This window comes from Fusarium vanettenii (genome assembly GCF_000151355.1).
Source record: "Fusarium vanettenii 77-13-4 chromosome 4 genomic scaffold NECHAsca_3_chr4_2_0, whole genome shotgun sequence".
In the NCBI taxonomy this organism is placed as follows: domain Eukaryota; kingdom Fungi; phylum Ascomycota; class Sordariomycetes; order Hypocreales; family Nectriaceae; genus Fusarium; species Fusarium vanettenii.
Genome location: NW_003315879.1, coordinates 1105869 through 1128289, shown reverse-complemented (window position 1 = coordinate 1128289; position 22421 = coordinate 1105869). Strand labels below are relative to the sequence as shown.

Below are 22421 nucleotides of genomic sequence, written 5' to 3'. Positions count from 1 at the left end.
ACGCCCGCCAAGGCCGCTGCTTCTTGCGCAACACTGAGACACCCTACAATCTACCAAAAATAGTTCCATGCATTCTTTTCATTCTTCTTTTTCATAGAAGGGTAATGGATGGCTTTCCCGGGCGCGTGGTAGCGTGGGATGAGGGTGAGGCCTTGCGGCTGACCCGACACTCCCTCGCCGGGCGCGCTCGCGAACCGATTTTGACTATCCAGCAATTCTCAAAGGATTCAAGACATGAGTACAACACACCGAGTCTTCCATCGTTGGCTAGAACCCGGGGAGGGCGCGTAGACGAGGCTGGATGCGCTCACTGGGCTAACCCGTTCACCCCTGAAAGCCGTTCCACCACTCTCAGAGAAATGAAGAACTAGGCATCATTTGTTGACCCTTCCACTGTAAAATGATGGGATTTGGGAGTCTTTGAACTCTTTCTGGTCTGCTGAAGCGAAGACGCGATGGTTCGACGCTGTTCGGTCGCGGTTTCTCGGCCGGGGATCATGGGTTACGGTCGGAATCTTGCTTCGTGTCGGCGATCGGAGTTTCGAGAGGGGGAATAGAGGAAGAAGAGACACCTAGAGAGAGAGACAATCGTCAGCACAAGCCGTCGTGAGCTTCTGGCACCCAGAGACGGAGGAGATCTTCCTTCGTCGCACGGCTTTCTACCTCGTTGTCGCTAGCTCGAGAGCCTCGATACCAGAAAAGCAACTACTTGGAAGAAAAGACTCGAGCTCGAGTCTAGGATAGGTGACTAGTCCCAGTGATTCAAATGCGTCCGGGAGTGTCGAAAGGGATGAATGGTGTCGCAGTAAGGTGCCCTAAGGGACGAGAGGAACGGATGAAACAAGGGACACCCTCGTCTTGAAGGAAAAGGCACAAGGCGAAGACGACATTGGTGACACCAAAGAAAATAAATAGAGAGAAGCCGGCGATGGTGGTTAGTCGTGGTGCGCTCAGTTGACGGAGAAGAAACCAAGATGGCCCAGCTCAGCCTAGGGTCTTGGGTGGGACACTGGCGAGGGACTAGGACAGTGGAGGAGGGGTTCGTTTGCCTGTCGCGGTACTTTACTACCTGGAAGCAGAGCCAGTATGGACATGAGTTTGGTAAAGCGACTCAGCCAGCCAAAGGTTCCAGAGGTCTACAGTTTTTACACACAGTTTTTACGCATCTCTACATTACACAGCGATTTCAATTCAATGGAGGTCAAAATAAGGACAGCCCCTGGTCCCTGGATCTGACGCCGTTGCATTTTGTGTTCAGATCCATCCCCACTTGGCGGGATCGTATCGAACCCTGTTTCGCAGATCTCGGCCCAGGGAACCTTGGAATGACTTGGATGGTGCCGTTGTCTTACGGCAAGCTGTGTTGTACCATCTGTGTACATTGCACAAACTGATCGGAAGGCTGCATGAACCGTTCCTTCCATTCGAGTTCCTCAACTGTAGGTTCCCGACGTGTGGGCCGGCTTTGGTGCTGTCTGTGTGACACCAAGCTTGGATCTCCTTTCTGGAATCTAAACAGTTCAGTTGTATGAGATAATGTAGCGTAGATGACGATCTATTGCTCAGGCCCATACACATTGATTCTCTTGATCCCCTCCACTCTGGGGGCGACACTCAGCAGGCCTGTGATGTCCCCCAGCGACTGTCAACGGCTGTGAGCTGAAGCGAGACCCGATTTTTTACCAATGGATGGCATACGTTTTTGCACCCTGGCCGGCCCTGAAGGCACCCCTGCTGGCACAGACCCTAGAGCATTTGGCGAGCTTCAGTGTAATACCCTACCTGATGTTTTCTAGTTGCTCCTCCCACGGAAAGCAGCCTGCTCACTGGCTAGTCGAGTGGTGTGAATCTCCGATTCTTCCTCGGGAGAAACCTCAGCATAGTTCCACCGAAGAGAGAAGCATAATCTTGCTGTTCAAATGGTTGGCCGAGCTCGAGTAATCTTTTGCGATCCGCGAAGGGAATTTGCAGCAGTGACAGTGTCGTTGGCGGTACGCTGGGGAGAACAAGACATCCAGGATTCGCCGCACGGGGGCCAACAACAAAAAATACCATAGTCAAATAATAAAGGATCCATAAATTTGCTACGATTGTCCATCTACCATTCCTTGGTATCTCACTGTTGTTTCGCTGTTCAGTTCAAGTGATGGTAGCCGTGGTCAAGGTCGTGTTCAGGCGGACAGCCCCTAAATCCCCCAGCGCAAAATCGCCAGTGGGTTCCAGGTTGGGCTAGTTCCTCCCCCCCCAAACACCCACGAACTTCATCTTTCATCTTCAAATGATCCAGAGAAACCATCGCATCACAAAATCAAGACTCTATCGATCCCGAAGTAATCAAGATATTCATCAAAAGCTCGAAATCTTTCGAATCTACCGAATCCCCGGCCCAACACCCAGTCTTCGGACCTTGGTCTGCGTTTGGCGATGCCCTCACGACTCCTAGAGGCGTCAGAGCGATTAGATCCCCCCAAAACCATCAGAAGAGAAGCAAAATATGATAATCGTACCCGTACGTACTCATGCTCAGGCCGATCGACGGAGAGAAGCGGTCCAGAGACCACTACCAGTGCCTCCATCCACGAACACCGAACCGACGGAACCACGAGGGCCTCGACAACACCAAGAAGCGTACCTGTTTCTCCGAAAGCGCTCAAGATAGACCATCTGGTTTCTCAAGACTCATACACCCGAGTGGCAGACGGATAGCGTGAAGCTACCATTGGTTGCGGCTGTCTGTGATCCTCACCACAGCCCAATCTGATTTCAACCTGTTTAGCCGACCCAATAGGTTGAATTAAGAACCAAACAGTCATCCGCTGACCTCACGGGCCTTCTATTCCAGCACATCGCCTTAGGAGATAGCTGCTGGAGTATACGCTTCACCTGAGAGCTATGGCTCAAGCACGTCACAAGTCCCCCACGGCGATGGGGAAGGATACTCAACCTAACTCTAAAGACAACGGTTACTCTAGGATTAGAGAAAGCCTAGTGCCATTCTATCAAACCATCGAGAAGTCTGCTGGTAGTTTGTAGTCTTAGGGCTGTAGACAGACTCCAACGGAGACAGCCAGACAAGGTTTACTACTTCATGATTACTGAGTCGAGATGTCTAACCTATCCAAGAGAAACAGTGCGAGCCCGACCGACTTTCAACTCTGATAAGGAAGATCGTCACTGGGAACCTCTATTGCTATGAGGGTGGCTGCTAACTCTTCAAAGAGTGTTCAATACCTGTTGAACAAAAGGTCTGACTGACAAACTGCCACTTTTCATCAGCTGAGGTGCTAGTATGATAGATACGTCTTTGTTAACTTGATCAATGGCTGTAACTTGTTAGAGCTACAAAGTTTTACAACTGCGCAGAGTCGCGGCGAACGCTGTAAGTACCACATCCATGCAGGTCCTTCAGGTTGCAGAAATATTTATCAATACGAAAGAATTAGGTTGGTGACTTTATATATCACCTCCTCGAAAACGCGGAGCGCGACAGAATCCAAATCCTAGGGCCTGTCTGGCAACTACATCGACTCCTTTCCGGTCGCCTTTGTCGAACAAGAATTCAATACCGAACGACGATGCCTTTTCAACCATCGAACCCAGAGAAGATACAAGATCGTTAATCTATTGAGCCAATAAGTGGAAGAAAACATGTTTGACTTGGTGTATACGAGGTGCTGGCGACCTTGATGTGATTGAAACCATCTAGCCAGAGTCAAGGCAGCACGAATACATGCTGCACATGGAAGATATCATGCCACGATACGAAATTATATGCAGAATTGCTCTAGGCACTTACCTATCGACAGGCTCTGTCCATAGTCTGCTTCCGGTAAGTTGCCCCTGTTCAAACCTCATCACCCCTTGGGAGAAGCATCAAGATCCAGGCCAGCCCCCCAAAGTGGATCATGTTTCTAATACAAGAGATAGACTCCATATGCTGCACACAGAGCCAAAAGATGGTCGAAGTGACAAACCAATATCCAATGGCCTTGCTTGGATGGGGAACAGATGGTTCGTCAGTACAGTCACCTTCCCAACGATGGAGCATTTATTTCAAGACAGACCGAAGTAGGGTTGGGCAGTGAAAAATATGGGATAAATGCTCGATACTGGTCATCTGTGTTTACCCCTAGCTCTGGTACCTGAAGAAGTTGATAATGATGCTGACAGTTGTCTCAAACAGATCCTATTCCTATCGTACTGTTCGACTACGGAAACAAATCGAGACTCTTGGAAATAACCTACCGATCTCACAGCGAACTGATACTGAAGAAGCTGTCTGATCGTTAAGACCTTTCGCTCTCCTTCGATCCCCGGGCCAGTGTTGCTGACGGAACTATCGGGTTAAGGGGCGCAACCGGAGTCTTGGATCATAACAAGATGCCGGATAGTCCAAAAGAATATCTACAAGCACTAAGACTACTTACACCGAAGAAGGCTGGAAAGTTGAAGGTGGATTCAAGAGATCGGTGGGCTCGTACTGTAAGTCCTAGATCTCTCCTGACCTACTGATGCAAGTGGCAGCATCTGATAAGGTTTGCTGAAGACTCCCATCGCAATGGCGGGTTTGCGACTCTATGAGAACTGTTGATTCTGTTGCTTTTTGGTGGTTCAGAATTCTAACTTTGATAAAACATTGTGGTTGGTCGATCTCAACTCTGTTGTGACGTCGGTGCCATAACACAACATCGTCATCATTGAATTGTCGTCCTTTGCCACCTTCATTCTACACCGTCGCAGATGGGAAACCGCCAATATTTGGTCCAGGTACCATCGAAAAGCCATACCGAAATCCCATGTTCTATGCAAGCTAATTCCTCGCCCCTATTAGAGCAGCTTGTCGTTTCTCGCCGCGCCGCCTTGAACATCGACTTCGACTTCGAATCGCGCCCAGCAATGAGAAGTATTCCGGGTTTACACAAATCCGGCATACAATTGAATGAATTGGAGTATCAGCCGTAACCTCCCGTCATGTCACGCGCCACAGGATGGCAGTTGATGGTGTCGTGACACTGTGCGTTGCAACCGTTATAAGTACGAATTGCCTCCAAGAAACCCTTTGCCGCAAAGAAGATGCTGACCAAATACTTGAGACCTTTAATTAAATCGAGTCTGATCCCTCGAAACAAGCCAGCAAGGATGACTTCGTCCGCGATCGAGCTCCTCCAAGCCCACGTTACGCCTTTCAACTCTATTACCGAAGATCGCGATACGATAACAAGATGCTTTGATAGCTTCGGTGACTGTAAAGTCTTACTCATTGGCGACGCTTCCCATGGCACCTCCGAATTCTATTCCGTCCGTGCCGAGATTACAAAGCATATGATCGAGCACCATGGCTTTAACATCGTGGCTGTCGAAGCCGACTGGCCTGATGCCGAACATGTAGATCGATATGTCAGGCGTCGGCCAGGACCAGGACAAGGCACAGCAGAGACGGTTCAGATGGCAAAGAAGGAGGGAAGAGAACCAGCTTTCTTACGCTTCCCCACGTGGATGTGGCGCAACATGGAAGTCCATGACTTTGTGGAATGGCTACGGGATTACAACTATGGACGGGAGGAAGGTGACGCCACTGGGTTTTATGGTCTGGACTTATACTCCATGGGAACATCCATGAAGGCGGTCATCGACTACCTTGATACTGTCGACAAGGAAATGGCAGAGCTGGCACGAGAACGATATGGTAAATTGATGAGCTGGGGCGACGATCCACACGAGTACGGACTTGAGGTCTTGACGACCGCTTTTAAGGGGTACGAGAAGGAAGTTGTTGATATGCTTAAAGACCTCTTGAGTAGGCGGATTGAGTACTCTGCCTGCACCCGTGACGGTACCGAGTTTCACAGTGGCGAGCAGAATGCAAGAGTTGTCAAGGGTAGGGCACAGAAGAGAGATGGGTTCACAACTGTGCTGACTGGCTATAGATGCTGAACACTATTACCGGGCCATGTACCACGGTCGTGACGAATCGTGGAATCTCCGAGACACGCACATGTTCCAGACTCTCGTACGAATCCTCAAACATCGCGGCGACAAGGCCAAGGCCATTGTCTGGGCACATAACAGTCACATCGGCGATGCTCGCGCAACCAGCATGGGCTGGTCCCGAGAAGAGCTCAACATCGGTCAGCTCTGCAAGGAGACGTACGGAAACAGAGCACTCAACATTGGGACCGGTACTAATACCGGCACTGTGGCTGCTGCGAAGCGCTGGGATGGGGACATGCAGGTCATGCGAGTTCGACCAGGGCTTTCGAGTAGCTACGAAGAACTGATGCACGCGACGGGCATTCAGAATTTTGTGCTGGACCTGCGTGCAAAGAAGTGTGATGAGCGGCTTCGGAAAACTCTCTGTGAGCGTCGTCTGGAGAGGTTCATCGGGGTGTTGTACAAGCCTGCTACGGAAAAGCAGTCGCATTACTCGACCGCGGTCTTGCCGGAACAGTTTGATGGATTTATCTGGTTTGACCAGTCGAAGCATGTTGCGACTTTGGAGGTTCATCAGCCAAAGTCGCCTCTTGAGTATCACGAAACCTGGCCGTTTGGGTTGTAACTACACAACTGTTATCTAGCTCAGATTGACAAGTTACGGCAGTTCTGCCTCTATTTAACGAATAGCGATTATGATGTTGTTCGAGTTTTACAATTTGTGATTGGCAATGCACCATGATAGTTTGGCAAAAAACCGGCAAAACGGCCAAGGTTATGATCATCACAGTGTACTCTCGAGGGTCAAAATATCACCAACATGGCATCACACACAAAAGGCGTTCGACCAGCAACCTCAGTTTGGGCCTTGAGAATTGCTCGTTAAGACATCATCACATAGCTTTGGTTAGCCTCGTCCTACCTTTGTGGTCTGCTGTCAGAAGCCAAGCCCAAGATGGGCCGGCCACAAGTCGACGGCAAACTTCTGTGGTCTTCTCATATTGTGTCAGAAAAAAGAATTGGTTTGAAAAAAAGAAAGCACCAAGGATTCTCACCATTTGCTGTATGGAGAAGCCGGATTTGGACGGAAAACGTTCGTTTCGTATTCGAAGCTGCTACTCAGTTCCAACCGCAGCAAACATTAGTACCTCAAAAGTAAAAAAGCCATACCCACGCCTGACACCCTCTATCACAGAGAAAATCCAAATAACCTCCTTCCTGGTATCTAGTAGCGGTGTCGGGTGGAGTAGTCCTTGGGGCTAACGACGAGACCGCGTCCCTTCTTGGCTCCTCGGTAAACAGTCTCAAAGATGTCGATGAGCTCCTGCTTGTCCTCCAGCACCCACTTGATCTTGTTGTTGTCACCGGTACCCAGATCGATCATCATGTGCTTGTTGCGGAAGAAGAACATGAGCGAGCATGGGTCGTACAGCTCGTACATCTGGTTAAAGTCGGGCACCTGGTCGATGTCGCAGAGATAGATGGCGGCAAAGTTTCGGACCTTGTCGGCGATCTTGTAGAGGACTTCGTCCTGGCGCATGCAGTCTGGGTCCCAGTCTCTGCCGAAGCGGATAACGACGAGGCGATCCTCCTCTGGCGCAAAAGTTAGCTCGAGTTTACGGGGAGTGAGGAAAGGGTTGGCTTACCTGAGAGGATCGCCTGGTCGACGTGCCAGCCAGTGTTGAGATGGGGAAGAACGACGGAACCCATGATGAATGTGGTAACTGATTTGGTTGGTGTTGATGGTTGGGTCGCGAAGATGATGGAAGGTTGGTGGATTGCCTTCCATGTTGGTGGAGCAAAGATGGCGGGAGAGATAAGATAGAGGGGCACGGCTAAATACCGGATCCGAGGCTAGCCGTTTTTGGCTCAAGGTGAGTGGGGGCTTTCACCGCACACCGAGCCGATTATCACGAGTCTCAATGTGCCTGGAGTCAAGTCTGTAAAAATGGTGTTTATTAAACCCCGTCTAAATTCTATATACACAGCTGATTTAAGTATTGAGTATTGATAGCTCAAATGATGAGGTAGTTTGCTTTTCCAGGTTCGGCTATGTCTTTGACGTTGCGCTAGATACCTTCCTTCACTACTATGTAGCATCCGCCTCACACGTAAATGCCCTCAGATATTAGGGACCCCCAATCAATGTCTCACAAGAGCAGCAAGAGTACCCAAATTCGGCTACTGGCAAAGGCGGACTTCTTAGTGCGAACCTTGCAGGCTCATTGTAGAAGGATAACGACACATCTAAAGCTTGACAAAGTTACGAGACGATTCGGATCAAACAATTGAATAAGCATTACTATACCAAGCCATACTCTAAGAAGACTCATCAAACTCATCAATAACACTCTTGGGCTCCGTATACTTGCCCAGAGGCTCAAATTCGAGATGATCAAAGCCGAAACCTTTGGGTCCTCCAATCTCGATACCTCGTTCCGAACCGGTCCATCGGTCACTCGCTGCAATACCAAGCACGACAACGAGCAATCCATATCGGTACTCGGGTGTGCCGACTGCCTCTCCACTCTGTGCGTCGATCAGACACACCAAGTCAGGGACTATGGCAAGCACATCCTCCTGTCTTTCCTCCTTCCGGTCAGGGTGGACTTTGATAGCGGCGATATTTTCGTTCTTGAAGGGGATCTTGACAATACCCTTGAATTGCGCCGAGGGTTGGTCTCCAGTCGTGCCATTGTCAGTATCCCTGACATCTGCACCCTCGATGAGACACTCGCCATAGACATGACCGTTTCTTAGCGTCCTGTCAACGCCAACAATCTTGCCCTTCCATAGAACCTTTCCAGCTCCTGGCCCTCCACACTCATCGATAATCGTCTCGGCAACATTGTCCACCCTGTTCTCCTTGCGTGCTCGTGCAACTGCTCGTCCAATCCTCCACGCTTGGGACAGTGTATGCTTGACAACCCAGCGTTTCGTCTCTGCGCCCGTGACGGGTGCGTCTGCACCTCCTACCTGGGAGCCCATCTCGCTCAAAGCAGCTCGCAGAATACGCTCAACAGCGGCATCAGAGGACGCCTTGGGCATGACGATCACATTGCCGTTGCCGTCACTGAGTGCGATTGGAGACCAAATAGTCTCCCTCTCCTTGAAGACGACCGGGGTTGTCTGCCATTTCGTCGGGTATGCTCTACCCATCCAATCGCCGTCCACGGTCGGAACGTTCATTTGTGAACTAGATCCCAACAACAGCCCAGAGAGGCCATTTGCACCTCCAATTTCGACGGAAATCATGTGAGTGGCTGATTTCTCGCAGATCTTGTACAACTCATGTTGCGCCTCAAGGAGCTCGTCGCCTGCCAGCTTCTCAATAGCCACAGTAGGACTACCTGCTCCGCCACCACAGCCAACCTGGGCATCATCGGGGAGGTCTTCCGGGTTCATCACACGGACCGTATTTCCGTTTCGTAGCAGAGTTCGGAGTCGAATCATCAGGCTGTAAGGATTTCCGCCACCTCCTGTTCCAAGTATGTAGGCACCTGTTGAGATCCATTCCACGTCACGCTCTGAAACGTTCCAGATGCGATTCTTGACTTGTGGGCGATAGGCGAGGATATCAAAGTCGTCTTCAGCTTGCGTATCTCGTTGAGAGTCCTTGTCCTTTGCTGTCTTCTCATAATGATCCATATCCAGGGGTTCATCTGACTCGTCCTGCGACTCAGACTCGATATCCTCTCTGGAGAAGTCGAAGTCTCCAGTAGCTCGAACAACAAAACGGGTTTTATTGGCAATGTACTTTCAAGACGTTAACGGGTGGCAGAAGCCTCTGGGCAACACTACTTACCTGGAGCGGCAGCGTCTCCTGCTCAACAATACTGACAGTCGAACGTAGCCCGCCGGCTGCGACGGTCTTCTCAATAGCCTCTTGGCTGACTTCTTCGAGAAGCTCGGCAGTCGGCTTCGACGCAGTAGATTTGACAGTATCCACTACTGCACTCACCCTCGCGATGGCGGCGCCGATTGCATTGGCAACCTGTGACCACTTGGGCTTCAGCACCTTGCTTGCTCCCTTGAGTTCATCAGGGGCAATGACAGCTCCACCGCCAACGAGAATGACGGGTATATCTTGGGGTGATGTCTTCATGGTGTCAATAATCTTTTCCAGCTTGTGCTGAATCACCAAGGTGACCTTGGAGAGTTGATCGTCCGAGAGTGCGCCTTGAACCAGAGCTGAATCCCCGATCTTCAAGCTGGGGTTTGCGAGGACAGCGCAATCAGTCGAGGTCAGTACCTTTCCACCAAAGACGACAGCTTCCTGGGTTAGTTTATATCCCACGCTATCAGGTCCAACTGACACGCCGCTGTCTTTTCGTACAATGGAGCCTCCACCAAGGCCAATGCTCTTGATGTCTGGGCAGGAAAAGTTCATTCTTACACCCGAAAGATCATTGTAAGCTGCCTGTTGGCGAGGGAAGCCATTTTCCAACAACAAGCCTACGTCAGTTGTGGTTCCTCCTATGTCGACCACCATCATTGCTTCATTCAGCTCTCCTTGCACCAAAAAGGCAGCACCTCTCATACTGTTGGTTGGGCCACTTGAGAAGGTTCGGATAGGTAATCGCGCGGCGAGATCACCAGAAAGAACAGTACCGTCATTCTGGCTGATAAAGATAGGACACTTCATGCCAAGCCGCCTAATAGGTTGGTGGAAAGATCGAATGGTTTTGCGAGCGAAGGGGAGGATAGAAGCGTTCAGAATAGCGGCGTTCTCTCGTTCAAGAAAGCCAAGGTTGGCAACCTCTTTGGAACACACGACGTCGATATCAGGGATCTGGGCCTTAATAATCTCCGCGGCTCTCTCTTCTTGCTTTTCCACTGTGTCGATGGGGCTGAAAATGCCGATCACAACCACACTCTTGATACCCTTTTGTTGGATGATGGCACATTGCTCCTTGATCTCCTCTTGGTCGATGTCAGAGATCAAGTGTCCGTCAACTTCCAATCCACCCTTGAGAAGAGCGTGATGACCCAGAATGAGGTCTCGCATATCGGCAGGCCAGTCCACACAAGGCAGGGTGTGCTTTGAGAAAGGTCCGCAAAGACGAAGAACAGCAACTCGAGATAGTCTTGCTGCATCTCTCTCTATCACGGCGTTGACGAAATGGGTGGTGCCGATAGTCACACTTGCAATGTCACCAGGGCTGATGGCAGCCGATGAGAGCATGCTGGCGATGGCATTGTCGATGCCAACACTAGGGTTGGTCGTTGTTGGTTCCTTGTGCCATGCTACAACTCCTCTATCAGTAGCAGAGGTCTGGAAAGGGTCGATGATAGCGCCGTCGGTGTTTGTTCCTCCGACATCGATGCCAATCCGTAGGCGTCGTGGTGCTGTGCCTGTAGCCATGGTGAAAGACTAGGCGTTGAAGGACGAGATACTGACTGACGTCAAGGGTTCAACTCGAGTGTTGTAAAGAAGAGGAGTTCGTCTGGATGTGAGCCTAATCAGGTAGAATATGTACCTGATAGGTGAATGGATGGTACCCAATGCCGGCGTCCAGGATGTATTCCTTCAAAATGGCTCGGTCTCCGTCGGGTGGGCAAGCGTCGCCTCCAGCTGTGGGGTCTTGACATGATGGAAATGGGCTTTCGTTTGCGCATGTGCGTAGGGATGCCAAGACTCGAGTTCCTTGAGAGATTATCAATTGTGGAGAGCGAGCGGTTGATGTCTTGGTTAGGATGCATATTTGGATAGAAAGTAGAAGGTCAGATTCAAATATTGGGAGATTTCTTCAAAAATCAGGTCAATTCCAAGTAATCGAAACTGCAGCCAACGCCGCGGCTTATCAATCTGTATACCTAGGCGGTTTCCATGTGAGAAGGAGTGGGCGAGCAGACACCATCACAGGGAACGGTGAGCGAGTCACGTGATTCTAACTGGATGTCGAGCAGCCAACCCTAGAGTTTCGAAGATTCTTCAGCTTGATAAGTGCCCTATCCCAGACAAGATTTCTAAGGCTAATTAGTGAAATATTAGATATGAATCATGTTATGGTATGGAGCCGTATGCATGGATGGCGAGAAATTAGTGGAAATTGGGGCAGAACCTCGCCATGCTGCCTACCTAGGTTGGATACATCCTGACCGACTTACAAAGTGATCCTTCAAGTTCTGTTTATTTTCTCAAGGTCTCAGCAGGAATTTTCCTGTCCATAAAAACCAGTCCTTCTGTGTAGAAGCCTTCAGACCATCTTAGTACTTGAGTGATTTAATATTGTCTGGCATGATTACACTTCAATCAGGGCAACAACACATAAACTCGCGAAGGAGGGGATCACAAGGTTAATGCAGGCATCTTAAATGAAGTACTTTACGAGCTTTGCGCATTTGGACAGGTCTAAGATAATAAACTCGACCGGGTTCATGTTTGCATTGCTGACTGCCCAAGATGGCATGTATTTTCGGTATAAACCCCATCTCCTTGCCCTCAAAACGCTTTCGCTCAACAATATGAGATACTCATCGATGCTCTGGTATACAGACTGAGAAAATGGTCTTTCCAAGAAGCTAGCTAGCAAGAAAGCATAGGTGTGATGAGAACTCATTCCGTTAGTGACCGATTTAGGAGGGGCTCTGCTAAACACTAAGCGGTAGTGAAGAGAGACAATAGCAAGCGTATCCAGAAGAATCACGTTGTCGTTGCCATCATGTTGAAATGAAGTTCCTTCGGTGCTGACGTTACTGGCTCGGGGGGGGGGTATTCCCTTAGGAGGATGCCTTTTTTTCGCCCCCTGCGCTCTTCTTCATGGTTTCGGATTCTTCGTTGGCCTTACCCCTTGGGTTACTCAACTGCTCCCTCTTCTTCTTCCTCCTTTGGGCGATTATACTGCGCTCCATGTTTTTGGCCATCTTACTCGGCGTGACAGCTGTAGGCTCTTCTGCATCTTTCGCTTTCTCGTTCCCCTTCTTTCTTGCCTCGTTCTTATTGCGCCGAACATATCTGGCAGCATCACCCGCACTGAGGACGGATGTGAGTTTCTTTGGCGTGATAACCAGGGCCATTTCGGCCTCTTCAACAACGCCGCTGTATTCATCAGTAGAATAACCCTCTTCCTCTTCCCCCGAAAGGTTGTCCTCCACAGACTTGTCCTTGCCCGAGGGCTGCTTGTCGTCAGCACACATCTTGTCTGCCAAAGATCGAGGGTATCACTGAGTGCTTTGTTAAAGGAGAAGGGGTATCGTGATGAAGCCAAGGTCTCACTGAGACGTTTTCCGATGAAGTCTGTAGTGTGAAGGAAAGGTTTCGGGATGTTTAGAGTTGATCGGAGTAGCTAAATACCCTCTCTCAAACAGATTCTCGCGAAGACAGACGTTGAGAATGGGAACCACTCCGTTGCAGGTTAGAAGACAGCAATAGCAATTGAATAAACTATTCAAACAATGGTAATTAACCTTATTTAATGTTTTTATTATGCCGACAATGCCTCTTTTTGGTATCTGTACATGGGCAACAAGGCACATAGTTTCGTTCGCTATGGATGGTCAATGGCGAACACAACGCAGCCCTATACTGCTGAACACATCTCGGTTGCTTATGTGTTTGAAGAAGAATAAAAAGAAACAATGGATGGAAACAAAAGGAAGGTTCATTGGACTTTATTTTGATCGGTGACTGTTGAATTTTGGACTGGTTGACTCTGCGTTACATAGGTATGTCGGTAAGGAAATTTCGAAGAAAACACCAACTCTCGTCATGGCTTTGTTCGATGTAAAATATCATAACTATAGAATAAGGAGTTCATTGAATAGACGATCATTGTTGCGGATCCTAAAATAGCTCCATATACACAATGCTTCAACAAGCAACCATCCATGCAATTCTCCACTGTGACCTAGCTTGCAGCTGATGGGTTAAATTAGGCTGTTGGGCGTTAGCTGGGGCGTATTGAAGCCGCATGATGTGCAGACTATAAGTAAGTGCTTATGCATACGATGTTTTTCGCAAAAACATCCCGCTTCTTGTACATCGCAAAGCGAGTATGGATGGCTCCGAAACTCCCCTGTATCGGCCACTGGGCGACGACGAAATACGCCTCATCACTATACACCCTCATCTAGAAAATGACCTGGTCAGCTGCTCTCTCGACACTTTTTCCCTCACAGAAACGAATGCCGTCTTCAAGCAATTTCTTCACAACTACGACTCTCCAAACAAGCCCAGACGGGGGCTGATCGCAACATGGCGGTCAATCCAACGGGCCAAGGGCACCCGCCACCCTCCAGATCACCGCTCAATGAAGTCCTTCACGCCTTTGGATACTCACTGTTTCCGATACACCTGGGGAGACTTTGCTGCCATGTCGTACACTTGGGGTACAGATGAGGCGGGGAAGATCATTGTCAACGGTCAGGAAATGACGGTGACCAAGAACCTCGAGGATGCGCTGCGAGAGCTGGGTAGCGATGGTGGCCGTTTCGCCAGAAGATACAAGCTGTGGGTTGATGCGATATGCATCAATCAATCTGATGTGGAAGAGACAAGCGAGCAAGTGGCTCGCATGAGAGAAATCTACAGCGAGGCATGGGCGGTAGTGGCCTGGCTAGGGCCGGCTGGAGACGAGAGCAACCAAGGAATGCGTCTCCTCTCTGCTCTCTCTCGCCTGGATGACAAGGAAAAGGACGATTTGACTGCTCTTCTCGAGGAAAATCCTGCCATGTTTGGAGAATTTGCCTTTTATGGCCTTCACAGCCTCATGAAAAGGAGATACTGGTGGCGGCTCTGGATCATTCAAGAGCTCGTTATGGGATCAAAGTCGACCATCTTACGGTGTGGAGGAGACACCCTTGACTGGGAAACCTTTAGCCGCGGAATCTCATCTCTGTATCATGGAGGTCTATGGTCTGCCAAGGACTGGCTCTTGAAGGGCGAGATGAAGAAGAAACTGGCCAAAGATGACCCGCGCTGGGTGACAGCCAGTATCCATCTTGTCCACCAAAACATACGGCCTCTGAGCGAGTTCGAGTTCCAAGGAGGAGAGAGGCAGGGCATGAGGAAGTTGCTTGAACTCGCCATGTCAGACAGCCGCGAGGAAAAGGACAAGGTCTTTGGCCTGCTTGGAATGATGGAGCCCAAAATTGCAAAGCGTATCATTTGCAAGTACTCCAAGTCAACGGCCGAGATCTTTAGTGCCACTTCGATTGCTTTCATAGAGCATTACGGCAATCTTGAGCCGCTCAGAGAAGCGAACCCATGGGGAGAGGCCGAGACTCCATCCTGGGTAATCGACTGGACTTGGAACGGGAGACTGCGTTACTCGAAGCCTGAGAGTGTCTTTATCGGGGCTTTCTGGACTCCAGGAACTCCGGAACCACGACCCGAGACCATGTACTGCGCAGCTGGCCATCGAGAAACACTGTGCTCTGTGTTCTCCAACGGGAAGCTATTGAAGTGCAAGGGGGTTATAATAGACAAAATCTGCGGTTTGGGGGCGTGCGAACGAGGCTACTTTGACTGGGATCCGTCGTCCATAGTCCAACCGACAGAATGGCAGAGCGTATACGAGGATACGGCCTGGGCTCTCTGCAGAGCGATGCTACTTGGGCGGGTATCAAACGGAGAGCACGTTAGCAAACGCCACTGCGCTCTCCTCAGTCTTCCAAGAACATACGAGGCAGCATTCAAGCAGTTTGAGGCGTTGGGATGGACCTGGATGAAGGAGCAGGAAGCCTACTACTTCCGCTGGGTGAGGTGGCACCAGGCACACGACGAAATCAGCATGGCCGGCAAACCCCTCGGAGATTATTTCACAGAAAAGATCCCGTGCAACGCGTCAGAATTTGATTACGCAGAGGTTTTCCTGGCGGCTGACCGGACGGGTATGGGAAGACGGCTCATGTTCACTAGCCGGGGGTACATTGGATGGGCGCCTGACAACCCGTACGGGTCGTTGCAGGACCAGATTTGCGTTGGCGACATGGTTTGCGTTGCCTATGGTTGTAGCACGCCGTTGATAATAAGACGCGTGGAGGATAAGTATCACGTCCTTGGAGAGGCATACATTGAGGGCTTGATGGATGGGGAGGTGATTGACCTGGTGGAGAAAGGGGAGCTTTTCGAAGAAGAGCTTATCTTTAGCTGATACTGCTCCGATACCCAACCCTATAGATGAAACAAGGAGGGAAGTAGCATAGGCGATTCGTGAAACCGAAGCATAGAGAACGTCGTGGAACAAAGGCCACTCAATGTCAAAGTCGCCTTGATTCTCCATCTTGAAACCAGTTGTCCATCGGAAGGCGGGTGAGGCGGGTTGAAACTGCTGACTCAGCCGCCACGCACGGTAGCTTCCCGTCCACAATCCCAGCTGCGCATCGCAGGCGCCGCAGCTCCAGCTCCGTCATCACCCAAGCCCGCCTGCGTACGCTACTCTTACTTACATTGCCACCATTCTTGCGTCGTCACCTTCTCCAGGCATCGATATTTCTCACTGGCGAGCTTCTTTATTTTTCTTCGACGACTGACTTCTCCTTCGCCTTGCCCCGTTCCCCGAAATTATGGTCAAATAAGCGCCCTGCTTGCGATAGGTCTGCTGGGTTCGATCGTTCAAGAGCTTCGCCTGCTCGAAGCGCACCCGACCCTTCTTCACCAGATCAGCCCAAACAGACCAGGTGCTTAACAATCCAACTCTCTGCATCTCATACCGACCCCCGGCGTTTTCATCAGCTTCGTAGCTACGCCACATAAGAATACAACCCATCAACAGCACTTGGCGGTCCAACAAGTTCACCCCGCAATAGCTCCATTCAAACGACGCCCTTCTCAACATACGATCCGAACCAACTCACCCCGACATCCTCTTTGTCTGCGGACTCGGAGGTCGAAATAATAGACCGGGCACAATATTTCGACACTTTTCTCTACATTACCCACCATGGCGATAGATTATGACATCAATCCCCAGCGCGATCTTGACGACGGAACGTACGCTGCTTTGCCCGGTACAACTCCCGGCGAGTATGTGCAGCAGAATGCAACCCCCATGAAGGGAAGAATGAAGAAGGACGCTGAAGGTAAGACCCCTGTTTTAACTGACTCGTGGAATCTAACGTGGGCGCCACCAGGATGCCACCCTTCGAGATGGATTCATGAGCTGTTGAATAACAAGTTCACCACTTGCGATCTCTTCGACCGAGCCCGAGCTGCTAATTTGAAGACGCCGTTCGCATGGCAGCACACTCACCGCCTCATGATCAATGGAAACCAAAGCTTCTTCTCAAACACAAACCGACTATTGTCGTCGGTATGCCTGGACTGCCACTTCCACTTTGTGTTCAAGATGTCATGGAGCGAGGAACATGCTGGGCAGGTGTGTAGTCCCCGCCAAGCCCGCTGGCCCGTCCGAGATGCGCAGTTCCCTTGGCATCACCTTGTCTGGGCTGGGTCAGACACGGATATGAACTTGGGTAAGGAAAATTCCAAGTACTATCCTATTCTCGCCCGCGAGTACTTCGTCTGCTCGGCACCGCCATGCACATTTCAAGTTACTCTTGAAATCTCAGAACCTCGCATGGCGTCTTGGTGGATTGATCTGCTTCTTGACCACGATACCATCCGGCAGACTCTGCGCCACGCGAAGGAGCAGGACCCAGAGCGCTATGCAGTAGCAACAGAGGACTGGGCGGAACAGGCGCCTATGAACCTCAACACGTACCTTAAGAATCTGCTTGAGGCAACGTCACCTGAGAAGCCGCGGAGCATATCTAAGAGAAATAAGCGGTTCTCTGTTCTATTTGGACCGCGCTGCTTCTCCATCTTCAGAGAGTTGGAGTTTGGAGAGACAAAGGATGAGCAGGATGGAATCGACGGAGGGTCATTCACCCCTCCATTACCGTCACCCCCAGGTGGACCATTTGGATCAACCGAAACCGGAACGTACCGAGGATTTATTGAGGATGTCAGATCCGAAGTTCAGTGCATCATCCACAGAAGTGGCGAGCCCGCCGAGCTTTGTACTCCTGGCCTTCACGCAGACCTGGGATGCGTCGAAGTGAACAACACCAATGACAGCCATTTGATTAACATCCAACGATACACGTTGCTTGGCGTTCTTCCAAACCAGCCCAAGGAGATCGTGGTAAACGCCTACAAGCGACAGTGGGAGCTCTTGCCCAACAAACGAAAGGAGCTTATCGATGCCCTCATGGGGATTGCCAATGACCTGAATGACGAGCAACTCGCTGACTACGCTGCCACTCAATCTTCTGTGTTCGACAGTCAACTCCCGACGCAATCTAGCAACGACGACGATGGGATAGTTGCCCAAGCGTTGGCTTTTCTTGGCTTGCAGCCTCCTAACAAATACAACGCCGAAACGCTGGTTGCAGCATTCCGCCAGAAGCTGTCCCAAGAGCCCAAGATGGCCAACAGCGCCCGTCAAATGCTTCTCATGATTGCCCAGGCTTCCACAGACGACACATACCAAGCAATTCTGCTCATGGAAGCCAATGGAAAGATGTCTGTCGCGACGGCAAAGGCAGTCCTGGGGATGAAGGAAGACAGTAATTTGGGACCCGAAGTCATTGCGGCTGCCAGGACCAAGGTAAATCGAAAAGTTGATATGAATCCTGAAATCTGGATCTAACAGAGTATATAGATTGCATTGAGCAACGACAAGGAAGAAAAGGCAACCTATTTGGATGCTCTCGAGGCGATTGCGGATCTCACAAACGCAACAGACCTCAAGCAGCTTGTTGCCGTTCAACGCCAAGAAAACGGAATCGAGATTCCAAAGGGAAGCTCTGTTCCGGATGCCTCAGGTCGGCCAGCCAATTATGACTTGCCTGTCGGCCTAGAGAACATCGGCAATACTTGTTATCTGAACAGTCTTTTGCAGTATCTCTTCACTGTCAAACCCGTTCGAGATATTGCGCTCAACTACGAAAACTTCAAATTGGAGTTGAATGACGAGAGTATCAAACAGCGATTGCTGGGCGGAAACAAGATGCAAATGGACCGTGGCGAGGCTGTAGTCGCTCAGGCCTGTATGTTTCAACCCATTTTCAAGTTATTCCTTAACTAACGGTTTCGCAGTTGCCCAAGAGCTCTCTGATCTATTCAACAATCTCGAAACGTCAGACAAGGTCGCGACTCGACCCTCACAGAGGCTAGCCAACGCTGTCCTCTTGTCTACTCACACCCTTCTCAATGATTCAAAGCCGGCTGAGCCCGTTGCAGGGCCCAAGCCACCACCTCTTCCCGCTCGTCCGCCTCCTGAGCCTCCCGCCAAGAGCTCCGGCGATGTGGAGATGGCGAACGGAGCTGTTAAGGAGGAGCGCGATCCAGTTGAAACGGCTAGTACCGTAAGCTCGCAGACGCTGGTCGAGGATGGCTCTGATCATTCGTACGAGAAAGTCGAAGTCCCGTCGGCAGCGACTGACGACCAAACTACGGATACGGTGATGGCTCTCGAAGAGGGCGACTCCCCTGCTGACACTGTTCGGCCAAGTCTCAAGAGCACTGAAACCTCCGAGACAATCATCAAAAGTACTGATGGAACCGCCAATGGAGAGCAAAACGCCGATGTCAGTATGGCTGATACCGACGAGCCGCAAACAGTGGACAGTAAAGTCTTGACTGCCCTAGAACATCAGAAGAGATCGTCGGGCACTGATCAGCAGGACGTGGAGGAGGTGATGGGGAGCATTCTCAACCGACTCCAAGCAGCTATCCGGCCATCATCTGTCGACGAATCAACTGGAATTCAGTTGGAAAAGATCATGGAGACATTCTTCGTCACGACAATCAACTATACCAAGAAGTTTGACGACAAGACCTATCAGAAGGAGATCAGCTTTGACCGGTCCATCACCGCATTCCCAGCTCCGGAGGGGTCTTGTTCGCTGTATGACGCCTTGGGCCGAAACTTTGACCAGCAAATCATCGAGGAAAGCAAGCTCTCACGATACACAGCGATCAAGACGCTCCCACCTGTGCTCCATGTTCTTATTCAACGGTCCCAGTCCATGGGCAGCAAGAATGGCAATCCTGTAGAAATACCCGAGACGCTATATCTGGACCGGTACATGGATGCTCCGCACGACTCACCCACCTTCCAACAGAGGGTTCAAAGCTGGGCGGTTGCCAGCAGAATATCAGACTTGAAGGCGCAGAAGGCTCGAGTGGAAGCCGTCATTCCCACGGGGCCGTTCCTCGAGTCCTGTGGAGAAGAGGAGCGCACGCCCATTGTCAATTCGTCTTGGGCTGAGGATGACACGATGGAGGATGGCGTCCTTGATTTTGAGAGAGAAGAGAATTGGGACTTTGATGGCCCAGTGGATGACGATTTCCTTCTTGTATCCCATCCAACCAACGAGGTGCCGCCCACTACCAAGGTCCCTGTCAAGCCACAGGGCATCGAGTCGGCTGAACGCACCGTTCGGGAGATGATGAGCGATGAGCTGCGCCAGAGGGAGGAGGACCTTGAGAAACACCACGCCGGGCTTAAGAACATCCCGTATCGACTACATGCCGTCATCTGTCACCGAGGCCAGCTGATGTCTGGTCACTACTGGGTATGGATACACGACTTCGAGCAGGACGTGTGGCGCAAGTACAACGACTCCAACGTGGACGTGAAGCGCAACACAGACGAAGTGCTTGCAACCTTGAGCACCAGTGGCGAACCCTACTTCCTCTGCTACGTTCGAGACGAGGACAAGGATACATACGTGAATGTTCCTAGACGACAAAGACCGGAACAAACCACGGATGCCGACGGTGACGTTGTTGTTGCCAACAGCGAACCTACCCCTGCAGTTGAGCATACACAGGACTTTTCGCCCCCATTCGGGCCACAGAAGAGCGACTAGGAGTCTGAGAGAGAAATTGGGAGAGAAGGGCAACCGAGACTCGCGACGAAGCGGCGGTCGCCAAGGTGGAACAATCAAGCACGGACACCCCCCAAACTTCGGCGCCTCATCCCCCGAGTCATTACCATTAATCCTACCGACCTACCGGATAGACAGGAGGGGGAGGAAGACCTGGGCAAGCCGAAAAGGGACCCGGTTTTGGATCGCGTGTTTGAAACCATAGATTTGTTGTAAAGCCCGGGATAGTAACCTGGGACGGCTTGAGTGGTTGGAGACGATTTGTATTGGTTTGAGCAGGTGGCGTTCGGAACGGAGCATCGAGCGAAGACCATACCCATGACATGAGATGCATTCACGAAGCGATAGTTGCTACAAGACAAGACAAGAAAGACTGGGGACGATTTGACTAGCAGTAAATTGAAAAGTTTATTCAAACAAGGTCATCCCTTGTGACCACAGGTTATGTATCATTGGTGGATCATGAGTCTGATATGATGAGACAGACGATGACATTTATCGGCCAGTAAAGACAGGCTTCCTCTTCTCCTGGAACGCCTTCAGAGCTTCATGCCTATCCTCGGTGTTTACAACGCGCTCATACATCTTGTTCTCAACCTCTTCCCTGGCCCAAGCAACAGCCTGGAGAGCTGCCCTCACACCAATTGGCCCTCCTTCACAAATCTCCTGGGCGAGCCTCACAGCCTCACTCAGGGCAGCTTTCCTAGCTTCACCGAGAATATCAGAGCCGTCGCGCTCATCCTCAGGAACAACCTCGACAAGGCGATCAGCGATGCCGAGGAAGTAAGCCTCAGGGGCGGCGACCCGGCGGCCGGTTAGGATAAGGTCGCGAGCGCGAGAGAGGCCTATGAGGGCGGGCAGACGGTGGGTGCCACCGGCGCCGGGGATGATGCCGAGACGGGTTTCAGGAAGACCGACTGTGGCGTTGGAGGAGAGGACGCGGAAGTGGGTGGAGAGGGCGAGCTCGAGGCCGCCGCCGAGGGCTACGGAGGAGATGGCGGACACGGTGGGGATGGGAAGGTTGGAGAGGGAGTTGAGGGTACCTCGGAGGTTGGTGAGGAAGTCGGCAGTGCTACAATTGAGTTAGCTTGTGTAGTTGAAAGTATGATAGGGGACCTACTCTTGTTGCGAAAAGCCCCGGCGCTCCTTGAGGTCAGCGCCGGCGCAGAAGCAAGTATCAACGGCGCTGGCAAGGACGAGAGCTCTTGTAGGGCCCTTCTCATCGACACCAGCAGCACCACCAAATCGCTTCACCGGTGGAAGCTCCTCGCCATTGGGACCATACTGGCTGTGAACAGCATCAACCTCGTCGCGCAGAGTAGCGAGGAGAGCCTTTGAGATGGCATTCCGGGCCTTGGGCCGGTTAAGCTCGAGGATTCGGATGTGACCGGTGCCGGGGGCGGGTAGGTTCGTTACGCGGATGAGAGGCTCGGCTGCCGACGAGTAGAAGCGCCGCAGGCTGCGGATGGTTATGGGGGACATGCGAGGAGGCATCGTGGGGAGGTCAATTGGGTCGTGGTGGGGGAAGGTGCTGGAGTTGCGGAGGGGGAGATGGGATATAATGACGTCGGCTGTTGTCGGTTCATGGTCTTTTTTTGGTGGTTAGCCGTGGGTAGCTTAAGCCGACTGAGAGCTACGATAAGCCGATA

General features: G+C 51.1%; 7 protein-coding genes across 7 annotated transcripts; 3 read left to right on the top strand and 4 right to left on the bottom strand.

Moving 5' to 3' along the window:
- Positions 1-5139: 5139 nt before the first annotated feature.
- Positions 5140-6556, top strand: NECHADRAFT_37559 (uncharacterized protein; the record flags this gene model as incomplete). Its single annotated transcript, XM_003052046.1, has 2 exons — positions 5140-5878; positions 5928-6556. 2 exons carry the CDS (start codon positions 5140-5142, stop codon positions 6554-6556), a joined length of 1368 nt encoding a protein of 455 aa, XP_003052092.1.
- A 455-nt stretch (positions 6557-7011) lies between these two features.
- NECHADRAFT_104068 (uncharacterized protein) lies at positions 7012-7700 on the bottom strand. The gene is made up of 2 exons (XM_003051601.1): positions 7578-7700; positions 7012-7524 (listed from the first exon to the last, which is right to left on the bottom strand). Exons 1-2 carry the CDS (start codon positions 7639-7641, stop codon positions 7157-7159), a joined length of 432 nt encoding a protein of 143 aa, XP_003051647.1. The 5' UTR covers positions 7642-7700; the 3' UTR covers positions 7012-7156.
- Positions 7701-8250: 550 nt separating this feature from the next.
- Positions 8251-11296, bottom strand: NECHADRAFT_38216 (uncharacterized protein; the record flags this gene model as incomplete). Its single annotated transcript, XM_003051600.1, has 2 exons — positions 8251-9687; positions 9737-11296. The coding sequence occupies 2 exons, from the start codon at positions 11294-11296 to the stop codon at positions 8251-8253; spliced, it is 2997 nt and encodes a 998-aa protein (XP_003051646.1).
- Positions 11297-12654: 1358 nt separating this feature from the next.
- Positions 12655-13071, bottom strand: NECHADRAFT_78923 (uncharacterized protein; the record flags this gene model as incomplete). The annotated part of the gene is made up of 1 exon (XM_003051599.1): positions 12655-13071. One exon carries the CDS (start codon positions 13069-13071, stop codon positions 12655-12657), a length of 417 nt encoding a protein of 138 aa, XP_003051645.1.
- An 857-nt stretch (positions 13072-13928) lies between these two features.
- Positions 13929-16028, top strand: NECHADRAFT_78922 (uncharacterized protein; the record flags this gene model as incomplete). Its single annotated transcript, XM_003052045.1, has 1 exon — positions 13929-16028. The coding sequence occupies one exon, from the start codon at positions 13929-13931 to the stop codon at positions 16026-16028; it is 2100 nt and encodes a 699-aa protein (XP_003052091.1).
- Positions 16029-16817: 789 nt separating this feature from the next.
- NECHADRAFT_38255 (uncharacterized protein) lies at positions 16818-20754 on the top strand (the record flags this gene model as incomplete). The annotated part of the gene is made up of 4 exons (XM_003052044.1): positions 16818-16956; positions 17008-18485; positions 18540-18900; positions 18977-20754. The coding sequence occupies 4 exons, from the start codon at positions 16818-16820 to the stop codon at positions 20752-20754; spliced, it is 3756 nt and encodes a 1251-aa protein (XP_003052090.1).
- Positions 20755-21162: 408 nt separating this feature from the next.
- On the bottom strand, positions 21163-22254 carry NECHADRAFT_68281 (uncharacterized protein; the record flags this gene model as incomplete). The annotated part of the gene is made up of 2 exons (XM_003051598.1): positions 21163-21844; positions 21893-22254. The coding sequence occupies 2 exons, from the start codon at positions 22252-22254 to the stop codon at positions 21268-21270; spliced, it is 939 nt and encodes a 312-aa protein (XP_003051644.1). The 3' UTR covers positions 21163-21267.
- Between the last annotated feature and the right edge of the window lie 167 nt (positions 22255-22421).